Source organism: Hylobates moloch, unplaced genomic scaffold, assembly GCF_009828535.3.
Source record: "Hylobates moloch isolate HMO894 unplaced genomic scaffold, HMol_V3 SCAFFOLD_10, whole genome shotgun sequence".
NCBI lineage: Eukaryota > Metazoa > Chordata > Mammalia > Primates > Hylobatidae > Hylobates > Hylobates moloch.
In genome coordinates, this window is record NW_026652285.1 from 105,139,141 (window position 1) to 105,152,518 (window position 13,378).

The 13,378-nt window shown below is 43.2% G+C and overlaps 1 protein-coding gene across 8 annotated transcripts in view; it reads right to left on the bottom strand.

Moving 5' to 3' along the window:
* TSC1 (TSC complex subunit 1) overlaps positions 1–13,378 on the bottom strand; it is a 53,245-nt gene that overhangs the window by 11,754 nt on the left and 28,113 nt on the right. For 6 of the 8 annotated variants that reach the window (XM_058445595.1, XM_032165503.2, XM_032165506.2 and 3 more), the window contains 9 exons: positions 9,215–9,390; positions 8,405–8,520; positions 7,955–8,066; positions 7,526–7,647; positions 4,253–4,322; positions 3,678–3,782; positions 2,525–3,083; positions 1,347–1,390; positions 586–752 (listed from right to left, as the gene is read on the bottom strand). In XM_058445595.1, coding sequence (XP_058301578.1) covers positions 586–752; positions 1,347–1,390; positions 2,525–3,083; positions 3,678–3,782; positions 4,253–4,322; positions 7,526–7,647; positions 7,955–8,066; positions 8,405–8,520; positions 9,215–9,390 — 1,471 coding nt within the window. The remainder of the gene's footprint in view (positions 1–585; positions 753–1,346; positions 1,391–2,524; positions 3,084–3,677; positions 3,783–4,252; positions 4,323–7,525; positions 7,648–7,954; positions 8,067–8,404; positions 8,521–9,214; positions 9,391–13,378) is intronic. The other 2 variants (XM_058445596.1, XM_032165508.2) reach the window with 1 other exon arrangement.

Below are 13,378 nucleotides of genomic sequence, written 5' to 3' on the forward strand. Positions count from 1 at the left end.
GAATAAAATCTCTCAAACATGGTACTAAGTTCACTAAAACGATGAGCATTTACTGAATGCTTGCAGTGTGCTGGGCGCTCAGCAAGGGCTTACCGACATAATTTCTTGTAACCATCACAACTTAAAGAGCAGGTGCTGCTATTGTTATTTCCATTTTATAGCATGGCTAACAGAGGCTTCAAGAGGCCAAGTTACTTTTCTAAGGTAACACTGGTAGAGCCAAGATTCAAACTCCAGGTCTGACTGGCTTCACACACACTGTACAATACACGCTTCAGTTTTGTGCCATGAAATAGCTTTACAAGAGTTGGTTTTACATTTGGAAAAATAAAATCGTCTTCTGACCCTTCATCATCATGGCCAATTACATGCAAACATACACAAAATCACTTGTCCCCACAGTTTCTGAGAATTATGAGGGAATTCCGAGGTGTCACCATTCATGTCTTAATCTCAAGCAACCTGCCCCAAGGAGTGGGAAGGACTAGGAACTCTGACCTCCTCGGCTGCTGTGCTTTATGAGCTATCATGCTGACCCAAAACAAAACAAAAAGCAAGCGCCACCTGTCCCCTCGCCGTCCTCACCATGGCAGCATTATGTTCCTCCAGAGCTGCTGCTTTGATCACCTTGCGGAGGAGCCGCCTGTTCCGGAGAGCATGCTGCTGCCTCTTAAAACGCTCATAGAGTAACTGGTTGTGCAGTAAAAGCAACTGGTCTCGGAGGGTGCGGATCTCATCTGAAGGAGGAGAGCCTGATTTTAAAGCAGAGGGAGGGTGGCAGAAATGCCTTTTACAGATCGTTCAATCAAGCCCCCTTCCCATGTGTTGTTAGCTTAACAAACACAATTCTTTAAAAAACAAATCACCACTCTCTTTGCAAATGACCACTTGGCTCCCAGCAACAGCAGGGGGGAAAGTATGGACTATGTGTCTCCCTCGTGAAGGAATGCAAAGGGTCCTATCACGTGGGATGACTCTTTGAGAGCCTGCTTTCCTTTCCCCACAAATCTAGATCACACATTTCAGACGCCCTGTTTCTCAAGACCCTTCCTTCACTGTGTGTTCTCCCCCAGGAAGGCACTTCACTCTGGTCTTCTCTAGGGAAGCCTGGCAGGAAGTCTGTATTTTGCACTTATACTCTCAAGTGCATAGTACTTGCCACTTTTCAAAAATAAGAAATGCTGACTTGGCAACACTTGAGATCCTTTAGCCAAGCAGATAGTCTGGCCAGAGCAGTAGCCAAGGGGAGATCTGTTTCCCAGAGGGCACCTCCTTCAAGGACAGAAAGGGCAACAAGCAAGCAGGAACCATGTGGGCTGGATTGAGGCCTAAAGTAACAACTTTACCTCCAAAGTGGGTCCAGTCCACAGACTTGCTGGGTAAAGGCAACCTAGGAAGAAAGTTTTTGAGTAACAAAGTTACCGATCTTACCAAGAAAAAAACTTATCTGGACTTTTATTTGCAGCAAAGTTAGATCACTTCCTTGTGGTCAAAATCTGCAATGGCATAAGAATGTTTCAAATTCCAGGTCTCCTCCAGAGAAGTAGAGGAGAAGCGTACAGTGGACACAATGGGAGGCGGCCCTCGCCCCATTGCCTAGGACCTGTGTTGTTAGCTTAACAAACGCAATTCTTTAAAAAACAAATCCAGAGCGGAGAGGGTTGCAGGCTGAGCTGCACTGCATACACCGTGGCCTCCGTTTCTGGGGCCAGCTCTCCAGAGAAACTGAGTAGTCAAACACACTGAGAGCCGTTTTCAACCCTGTCTGTTGAAATATACAGGGAGTACACTCTGTTGTGAAGCTACTATCACTCAAATTTAAGGAAAAAGTAGGTAATTTACCTGAGCCTATCATACCAAATCTCGTTTAAAAAGAGGGAGCTTAAATACTGTAATCCCTGTCAAATTCCACCATAGCATAGTATATAAGAAGAAAAATAAAAATATTCCCCAAGCACCTGTAAAGTAGCTAATAAAAGAAGGATGGGAAACCATTTCTCAGCTAGAGTCCTTTCTATGAAAACTTGGATGCCTCAGGGGGTCTGGAGGGGATGTCAGGCCATCTGAACTTGCATAAAATGCTGATGATTTTATCTCCACCTAATGAACTATGACACCAAAATAGAAAATAATAAGAATAATCTGTAGCTAGAGAGGGAAACACTGTGACAAATACTCTTATATTCTTTGAAATACCATAACCTCATTTTCAGCCTACAGCTTGCAGAGGGCACATATGAAAGCATTTGAGTGTCCTCATAGAACAGAGGCACAAAATGGCCTATATAAAAAGACTCATTTTGAAATGGACTGCTAAGGAATCATCCCAATTTAGGTGCACAGAGGTCACACATGGTCACATATATGAAGACGCAACAGCCTAGAAGGACATCTGACAAACAGCAGAGAACCAGCTGCCTCAAGGTGGGAGTGTGAAGAACGATTCTTGTTCCTCTCTTACGCTTTCTGTACTTCACAATAAAATGGACCATTTAACACAGAAGAGAGTGCCTCAGTCCCTTACTTGTTCAGCTCCTTGCTGTGCGCGTCTGCTCCCTGCTGTATCAGTCTGTCCAGCACTTCCATTGGGGAGGTAGAGGGCACACCATCTTCCTCTGTGTTTCCTTTTGCTTTCTTTAACAGCTCCTCAGTCTTCCTGATGACGAAATGATGGGCTGTCTTTGGCAATGCCACCTCAAAAAGATGATCATACGGGGGAGGCTGCCCGCTTCCAAAGCCCACTCTCGTCGGAGGTGGAATTTTACAAGGACTGGGAGTGAGGATACTGGTCTCCAAAGAAGTCTGGCATTCCCTGTCCCCCGCAGGGCTTTCATCAGCACTGCCGCAGGGCAGGTCTATGGGAGTAAAGGCTTGCTTTGGTGTGTCAGGCCCAAGCTTGTCCAGGGAGGAGTGTAAAGGTTCAGGGTTCACGCTGGCGCCCTGAGCACTGGAGGCTGCCGAGTGGGTCTTCCGCTGAGAACCTGGGAGACTGTCTCGGTAAAAGGGAGAGTCAAAGCCTCCTCGAGGAACCATAGGCTCAGCCTCTGCTGTGGTGATCTCAGAAAGTTCTCTAGATATTGCAGCTGAGAGGAAGAGAGGAAACAAAAGAAATGGCAGTCGGTATTCCACCTGGGAAAGGCTAGGCAGTTTGGGTTGCATGCTGCCACATGCCAGTGTCACTCAGAGGGAGGAGAAAAAGTGGCATCTGGCTGGGCACGGTGGCTCACGCCTGTAATGCCAGAACTTTGGGAGGCTGAGGAGGGAGGATCACTTGAGCCCAGGAGTTAAGAGACCAGCCTGGACAACATAGGGAGATCCCATCTCTACAAAAAAATACAATAAAAATCAGCTGAGCATCATGGTGCATGCCTGTGGTCCCAGCTACTCAGGAGGCTGAGGTGGGCGGATTGCTTGAGCCTGGGAGGTCAAGGCTGCAGTGAGCCATGATCGTACCACTGCACTCCAGCCAGGGCGACAGAGCAAGACCCTGTCTCAAAAAAAAAAAAAAAAAAAAGTGGCATCACTTTACCTGGCATAGGTTCCAGACTAAACCACCCATCTTGTTACCTCAAGAGAAGAAAAATCAAGCAAGCCTGTGAGCATTGGCACAAAATCCCAGATTTATAGCAGAGCGAGGGTCAGGTTTTATCAACTCATAGCAATCCCACATACATTACCTTCTTCTTTATCTTTTTCAATACTATCTTCTTCAGAGGCCAGATCGCCTAAAAACCCTGGAAGATCACTTAGAGTGACAGAACCTTTGCTGCCAGGTGGCTCTTCTGAAGAGAAACAAAGACAACTGAAGTCAAAGAAATACAATGTAACCCCTGTAAGTGTAAAACTGCTTACACTGTATAGAATATGTCTGTAATAACTCTTCCTGCTGAACAGAGAAGGCTGGACATGCCTCTGTCCTAGGGATACTACTAAAGACTGAGATATTAAAAATAATATAACTAAAAGTACCAAAAATAATCCCATAGCAAATACAATTCTCAGTTCTTAATGTCTCTCAAAAGAGATATAGTTTAGTCAAGTCAGAATACAGGTACTTCACTGCAATAGCTTAAAAACTGTTTTTGATATTATTAGGTTGGCTTTTAGAATTCACTACTTGTTTCATTATTTTTAGGCCTCAGTATTTTGGATATCCCAGAATTTCCTTGTTTCCATTTAACTTTCTTTTCTTAAACACATATAACCCAATTAGAAGCAGCAAGCAAGGCCTGTAGTAACACAGAAATTTTACCTGATCCTCTGTCATTCAGAAGATGGTGTTGTCTGTGTAGACATGGTCTTGCAGAATCCATTCTCTCTTCCTGAAAAGATAAGTATCATTTATATCACAAGACGAAAAATGTTGTACATGTTCTCGAGCATATTGTAAAGTAGTTTAAAGGTCAGCCCAGTGCAGTGATTCTCAAATTGTTTGGATGTTTTCTTTTCTTTTTTTTTTTTTTTTTTTTGAGGTGGAGTTTCGCTCTTGTTGCCCAGGCTGGAGTGCAATGGGGCAATCTCACCTCACTGCAACCTCCGCCTCCTGGGTTCAAGTGATTCTCCTGCCTCAGCCTCCTGAGTAGCTGGGATTACAGGCATGCACCACCACGCCTGGCCAATTTTTGTATTTTTAGTAGAGACGGGGTTTCTCCACATTGGTCAGGCTGGTCTCGAACTCCCAACCTCAGGTGATCTGCCTGCCTCGGCCTTCCAAAGTGCTGGGACCACACCCGGCAGCTTTCTTTATAGTCTTAAAAAATGACTGCAGACGGGGCGTGGTGGCCCATGCCTGTAGTCCCAGCAATTTGGGAGGCCAAGGCCAGTGGATCCCTTGAGCTCAGGAGTTTGAGGCTAGCCTGGGGAACATGGCAAAACCCCCTCTCTACAAAAAATTTAAAAAGTAGCCGGGCATGGTGACTGGTGCTTGTAGTCCCAGCTACCCAGGAGGCTGAGGTGGGAGGACCACCTGAGCCAGGGAGGTCGAGGCGGCAGTGAGCTGCAATTGTGCCACTGCACTCCAGCCTGGGCAACAGAGTGAGACCCTGTCTCTCACACACGAAATAATAATAAGAAGAAGATTGGAGAATCCCAAGAGCTTTTGTTTATGAGGCATAATTATTATATTAGAAAACTAGGAAATTTTAAAAATATTAATTCCCTTAAAAGTAACAAGCCCATTACAAGTTAATGTAAATTACATATTATTAAAAAACTATATTTCCCGAAATAAAAATAAATTTAGTGAGAAGAATGGAACATTTTTGCTATCTCTTTAATATATGGCTTCGTGAAAGACAGCTGGATTCTCCTATCTACCTCTACGTTCAATCTGTTGCAATACGTTATTTTGACTGAATTGTATAAAGAAAATCTGGGGCCCCACAGATATGTAATTGCAAAAGTAAACATACGTGTTGTTGTTTTTCCTTTTGAGACAGGGTCTGGCTCTGTCACCTAGACTGGAAGGCAGTGGCATGATCATGGCTCACTGCAATCTCTGCCTCCTGGGCTCAAGCCATCGTCCATCAGCTCCCCGAGTAGCTGGGACTACAGATGCACACCACCACACCTGGCTTTTTTTTCTTTTTTTAGTTGAGATGGGGTTTTGCATGTTGCCCAGGCTGGTCTTGAACTCCTGGGCTCAGGCAATCTACCTCCCTTGGACTCCCGAAGTGCTGGATACAGGAGTGAGCCACCATGCCCAGCCGCAAAAACTAAACATATGTTGACAGACTTTTCAAATAATTGTCTTTGTTATTACACCAAAATTTGACAAGTGGTAGTTTCTTAAAGTTACAAAGGGAAACTTGAAACCACATCAATGAGCTTTTCCTGTGTTAACACCCACTAGTCTACCTTGTACTTTTTTTTTTTTTTCTTTTTTTGTGATGGAGTCTTGCCCTGTTGCCCAGGCTGGGGCTGGAGTGCAGTGGTGTGATCTCGACTCACTGCAACCTCAGCCTCCTGGGTTCAAGCGATTCTCCTGCCTCAGCCTCCCAAGTAGCTGGGATTACAGCTGCCTGCCACCATACCCGGCTAATGTCTGTATTTAGTAGAGATGGTGTTTAAACATGTAGGCCAGGCTGGTCTTGAACTGCTGACCTCAAGTGATCCCCCTGCTTCAGCCTCCCAAAGTGCTGGGTTACAGGTGTAAGCCACTGTGCCCAGCCTGCTTTGTACTTTGCATATACTTTTTACCTATGCATGATTCTGCAACATCATACATTGGACATTCTGAAAATATTGGCTCATCAAGTTACTCAAATATTCCAAATGTTGAAACACTTCATTACATAATATCAAAAACTCAAATTACTAACTAAGCTTCCAAAGACTTTTCAATCTCATCACAAAAGTCTTGGGGCAGCTATCAACTTCACGGTGGTATATACACGTTTTTTAATTTCCTAATTTCCACCTGAGAGTTGAATTTTATTGTTGGCAACAAATACTGTCAGTTGTTTATCTTGAAGTGACAGACTCAGCTCATCATTTGAGAAACTGCCTGCCAAATACCCAAGTCTGAATAACCAGTTTGTAAGACAGCTGTTCTTTCAAATAAAACGCATTCCATGAAAAAAGGCAGCTAGTTCACCTCTCAATTCAAATAATTGCATGAGGGCCAGAGGTCACCATCATACCCTGGTATGCGGTACATGTGCCTTATGCATATTTTCTATTTTGCCATGAAGAATATTACACATACATGTTCTCAGGGGCTAAAATTTAATAAAATTAATAATGGTTACTGCTTAATACAGAACACTCAACTTTTTAAATTTTTTTGTTTTTATTGTTTTTAATGGAGAGAAGATGTCAGGGAAGAATGCAAGGCATCCTGGGATAGGACATTTCAATGCCTGCCTTGATTCAGGCTAAGTTGCCACCATTTCACCCCAAATCGTATTTGTGCCATCAGTGCAGATGCCAATGCAGTGGGGAAGGGCAAATGACAGCTTAGTGTTACTATGAAAGTGGGTTTGGTCAGGTGTGGTGGCTCAAACCTGTAATCCCAGGATTTTGGGAGGCCCAGGTAGGAGGATCGTTTGAGTCCAGGAGTTTAAGACTAGCCTGGGCAACATAGTGAGACCTCATCTCCACCAAAAAAAAAAAAAAAGTTAGCCAGGCATCATGGCACATGCCTGTAGTCCCAGCTACTTGGGAGGCTGATGCAGGAGGATTGCATGAGTCTGGGAGGTCAAGGCTGCAGTGAGCCATGATCGTGCCACTGCACTCCACCCTGGACGACAGAGCAAGACCCTGTCTCAAAAAAAAAAATTCAAGAAAGTAGGTTTGACCTGCTGGGTTCCCTACAAGAGTTCTTCCAAAGCAGAGTTTTGGAACCACCCAGGGGTCGGCAGATCACACCTGGAGAGAGCTTGTTAGTCCATTTTCAATTATTCTGATTCAAACCCATTGTATTTTAGGTCAGAATTCTATCTGGCATAATTAGGCTTCTCAAAGCGAGGCTTGCAAGTGAGTCACTGTGCCTGGGCAGAGGGATAGCAGATGAGCTGGGTCGCACCTTCCTGGGGGGTGTGGCTGTGGCCTGGGGGAGTGAAATGTGCACGTAGTCATCCGAATGACAGAGTGGAGCTGGAGGAGGAGAGGTTGCTGGGGTTCCCAGAGGAGTTCCTTTTCCACCTGCTTAGAGACAAGGGCAGAACATATATGAGCACTGAGCCCAATTATTAGAAAAATTGCCAATGATTTTTTAGCCTACAACTATTACTATAAATAAAGCTGCTACAGTTAACTTTCTGGGGATCTAGATCAGTCTCTCTTTTTTGTTTTTAGGTTCACTTTACACATTCTGAAAGCCCCAGGGATTTGCAATAAGTGTCAAAAACAAGTTTACAACAGCAAGTGGTCCCTTAGATCTAAAAGAGAGTTCCTCCTGCCATTAAAGGCAGGCCAAAACCAACCAATCAAATCCAACCTAAGACATACATACCAGTTGTACCAAAGACTTTACTGTATGGGTGTGACAGATCAGGAGGGACATTTCCAGGAGAAGTTGGAGGAGTGGTCATACCACAAACCATAGATGGGCTCCAAAGAGTAGCCTGGGAAGTTAATAAAGTACATCAGCAGTTGCAAAGGAAGCTAAGTCATCCACAAGGCTTATATCCATGGCCAGTGTTCAGCTTAAATTTAGCTTTTTCAAATAGAAAAAGGCATCTTATTAAAAGCGTATCAAGAAACAAGTTGCATTTTGTAAATCAAGACTTCAAGATGAACCTAAGAGGCAACAGTAACTTTCTTTGCTAATATCATGGATCCTTAAAAGTGACTCTTGAAATGAGCAGTGTGAAATTTTCCCAACCATGTACTAAACCTGACCCAAAGGGTCAGCTTCACCAGAAAGCAGAGGAGAGAACAGGCACACTAGTTGACACCATACTTGTGGTGGGTCAGTTATCAGCCGTGTCGATGGGGAACTCAGAGTCTGAGGTAGCTGCCCTGGCGTATTTAACAACGTCAGCCGAGACGTGGAGTAAGGGGTAGAAGTAGCACACCCTAAAATGGAAGGGAAGAACACAGGGGGTTAGTGTGTGGTTTTAGGTTATTCTGATTAAAAAAAAAAAAGATGGTCCTCTAGACCATTTGATAATATTCAATTCTCTATACCTAAAAAATCTGAGGGACTTAACTGACATCCTTGGGGACAGAGTAACACTTCAGAGTTTCTTTAAATGCTCCTTTGAAATAAAGCTAAATAAGGTTTGATGTCTCATTAAGCCTCAAGATAACTTTAAAAAGCACACTACAGATGACAACTTCAGTGGGTGCAACCCACAAATAAAGCCTAGATTTTTATATGAATCCAATTCTAAATTGTTCCGACTCATTCAAACTGCGTCAGTGCTACAGACACAAGAGCCTCACTCTAAATGTCTGAAAATCAGAAAGATTCCCTTATGAGGTAGAGTCTGGAAGTCAAATACTTAAACCCATTTTCTTTGTTAAGTGTTGGAGACACGTCACCAACTCTGTTGGCATACAATCAGGTAGGAGACCAAGGACATCTAAATTAAACTTGAAGGCGAAATTAATTAGAAGAAAATGGACAGATATGCAAATTTAAAGTATTTTGGGAAAAATCCCTATGAACTGAACTAAGTCTTACTCTAGAAAAGAAAATCAACAAAGACAAATAACATTTTCCAGAGACAAAGTTGCAAAACAGATAAGTACCAAAGACACTTTTTACCATAGCTATTCTGTGTGTCAGCATAAGGGTTGGTGGTGACGTCGGCTGAACGATGAGGAAAACGGGCTGAGATTTGGTGAGACACAGAATAGCCATCTTCATAGGAGGCTTCTGTGGGATCCAGAGAGATTTTGGCACACTCGATCACAACATCATGAGTTTCTAATCTCTTCCACCTGTAAAATGCAATGAAAGTCAAGAAACGCAAACTGTAATCAACTGAATTAAATACTTCAGAGTGTCAACTCAGTGCCAGCCACGGAACTCTGATAGCAAAGAACAAGCAGGACCATGCCAGCCCAAGTCTGAAACAATTCTAGTACATAAAGAAATAGCCATTCATTTTACAATCCTATACCTTCCCTGTTTAAAATGGTTATATCAAGTTAACAAGCTAATCTGAAACAAAAATTTCCTCAACAAAAGACTAGGTGTAGCCACAAAATGGAAAAATGGAACATAAGCTATGCAGCAGAGCAGCAGGCAGGGAAAAATGTCCTTTGGAATAAAGGTCATCAAAAATAGGGAGACCTGGAAACTGCCAAGCAGCTGAGGCTGACTTAAGGTCTCCTATCAAGGCCTCAGGTGTCAAATCCATCCCTAGACCAGAAACAGAGTATAAAAGACAAACTAAAGAAAGTCCATAAGAATTTTTTTCTTTTTTCTTTTGAGATGGGGTCTCACTCTATCACCCAGGCTGGAGTACGGTGGCACCATCATGGCTCACTGCCACCTCCAACTCCCAGGCTCAAGGATCCTCCTGCCACAGCCTCCCAAGTAGCTGGGACTACAGGCACATGTCACCATGCCTGGCTAATATTCTTATAGAAATGGGGTCTCACTTTGTTGCTCATGCTGATCTCGAACTACTGGCCTCAAATGATCCTCCCACCTTGGCCTCCCAAAGTGCTGGGATTACAGGCATAAGCCACCATGCTCAGCTGAAGGCATGATTTTTTAAATCAACGTGTTAGTATGGCATAATTTGCTTACAATAAAATTAATCAATCTTGCTAAGTTTTGACAAAAGTCCCGATCATAATAAAGAACATTTCCATCACCCCAAAAGTTCCTTTGTGCCCTTTGTGGTGAGTCTCTTCCCCCACTTCTTGCAACCATCGATCTGCTAAAAGCATGCTTTTTCAGGGGGTATAATAATAGTTATTCTATAGAATATAACCCTTTGGTTGAACTTTGGGTTATTTCTTCTTTCCACTACAAGCTGTGCTGTGCTAAACACTGTTGTATGTCTTGACGTACATACAGAAGTGAGCCTGTAATCCCAGCACTTTAGGAGGCCGAGGCGGGCGGATCACTAGGTCAGGAGATCGAGACCATCCTAGTTAACACAGTGAATCCCCGTCTCTACTAAAAATACAAAAAATTAGCCGGGCGCAGTGGCGGGCGCCTGTAGTCCCAGCTACTCAGGAGGCTGAAGCAGGAGAATGGCGTGAACCCAGGAGGCGGAGTTTGCAGTGAGCCGAGATTGCGCCACTGCACTCCAGCCTGGGCGATAAGAGCGAGACTCCGTCTCAAAAAAAAAAAAAAGAAGTGAGCCACTATGCCAGCCTCCCATGAGGATTTTTTTTTTTTTTTTTTTTTTTTTTGAGACAGAGTCTCGCTCTGTCACCCAGGCTGGAGTTCAGTGGCACAATCTCGACTCACTGCAACCTCCACCTTCTGGATTCAAGCAATTCTCCTGCCTCAGTCTCCCGAGTAGCTGGGATTCCAGGTGCCCGCCACCATCCCCAGCTAATTTTTTGTATTTTTAGTAGAGATGGGGTTTCACCATGTTTGCCAGGCTGGTCTTGAACTCCTGACCTCAGGTGATCCACCTGCCTTAGCCTCCCAAAGTGCTGGGATTACAGGCATGAGCCACTGTACCTGGCCGAGAATATTTTTAAAACTGTCTAAAGATTCCTGTTATGTGATCCGTGGTTTCACTTCTAAGAGTTTATCCTATAGAAACAGACATCCAACAATGTTCAGCACAGCACAGATTGTAATGGAAAGAAAGGAAATAACCCAAAGTTCAACCAAAAGGATATATTCTATAGAATAACTATTATTACACGCCCGAAAAAGCATACTTTTAGCAGATCGATGGTTGCCAGAAGTGGGGGAAGAGACACAAAGGAACTTTTGGGATGATGGAAGTGTTCTTTATTATGATTGGGACTTTTGTCAAAACTTAGCAAAATTGATCAATTTTATTGTAAGCAAATTATACCAAAGTTGATTTAAAAAATCATGCTTAAGGCTGGGTGTGGTGGCTCATACCTGTAATCTCAGCATTTTGGGAGGCCAAGGCAGGCAGATTACTCAAGGCCAAGTTCGAGACCAGCATGGGTAACGTGGCAAAACCCCATCTTTAAAAAAAAAATACAAAAAAAAAAAAAAATTAGCCAGGCATGGTGGCATGCACCTGTAATCCCAGCTACGTGGGTGGCTAAGACTCGAGAATCACTTGAACCTGGGAGGCGGAGGTTGCAGAGAGCCAGGAAAGCACCACTCCAGCCTAAGCAACAGGGCTAGACTCTGAAAAAAAGAAAAAAAAAAATCATGCTTTCAGCTGGGCATGGTGGCTCACACCTGTAATCCCAGCACTATGGGAGGCCAAGGCAAGAGGATCACTTGAGGCCAGGGGTTCAATACCAGCCTGGGCAACAAAGTGAGACCACACCCCATCTCTACAACAACAACAACAACAAAAAATAGCTGGGCGTGGTGGCATGTGCTCATGGTCCAGCCACTCAGGAGGCTGACATGGGAGGACAGCTTGACCCTGGGAGGTTGAGGCTGCCATAAGCCATGTTGTACCACTGCACTCCAGCCTGGGCAACAGAGCATGGAAGAAAAAAAAAATCATGCTTTCCACGTGCCTGTACTCTCAGCCACCAGGGAGGCTGAAGCAGGAGGATTACTTGAGCCCAGGAGTTCGAGATCAGCCTGGGCAACATAGCAAGACCCTGCCGAAAAAAAATAATAATGCTTTCAAACATTAAATGACATAAAATGCTTATAATATAATCTTAAAAAGATACAAAGCTATTCAGAGACACACCCGCAAATATATCTGACTGTAGTAAGTATTCAAATTAAAAGAACTAAAGTTACGAACAATGTTCATTTATTCTTTCAACTCTACAGTATTTGCCAAACATTCTATAAAGCCCTTAATAATTAACAGAATATTTAAAATTAAATGCCTAGTCAAGCATAAACTCTTTTCTTTTAGACAACATAACTTTGCTCTATGTGTTTCTAAGGTGGTTAGTAACTCCATCAGAGATTTGCATTTTTTTTCCAAGTTTACAGAAAACAGCACAGCAACACTAAGGGCACTCCATAGGTTTACCTTAACGAAGCATGTGATCCTACACAACTGTTGTAGAAAGCTCATTATATCTTACATGCTGAAAACACGGTATTAAATACAGAAAAGAAAGTGTCCAGGGCATGGGGAGAATATAAGGCAGCTTCCCTAAAGATTTCAATTTCAGGGCTGCCTCTTCATTCACTACCTGGGTTCTCACTGCCTGTGGGATCCTGTTAATGGGGATAGGTTCCTATTTATGCATTCTCAGCATGACTAGAAAGTGATTGAGAGCAGGCGTTAGGACACACGTGTACACATAAGAAGACTGATTTTAGAGGAGGAAATGAGAATCATAATAAAAGAGGAATACATTTAAATGTTTTATTTTAATCAAAGTAATTTATGCTCTTACAATATTTCCCTGATTCTTAAAAGGACTTTTCATATTTTAATATCTAAACTGGGAACCATTGTCTAATCAAATGCATGTTAGTGTACTTGGCATATTTTTCTTTCTCAGATATATATAAAATAGAAGTACACCACACGTCTAACAGCATGTGAGATCCAATGAAATATGGTAGTTTAAAAAGTCAATACGGTACTAAAGGTTCCTCCCATCCCTCCCCTCTGCAACCACTCTGGCAGCTGCTTCCAGTTCTGTTAGCTGAATTGTTATCCTGCCTTTATAGTTCTAAAGAATATGCCCTGTGCTTTTAATTTCTTGATTTATAAATTATAGACACCATCTATTAACTTACTATTATGGGAAGTGAGGATTGAGGTCTCTTCCATATATCCTTTCCCTCCACCTCAATGCTCTCAAAATAAATATGTAACTGTTT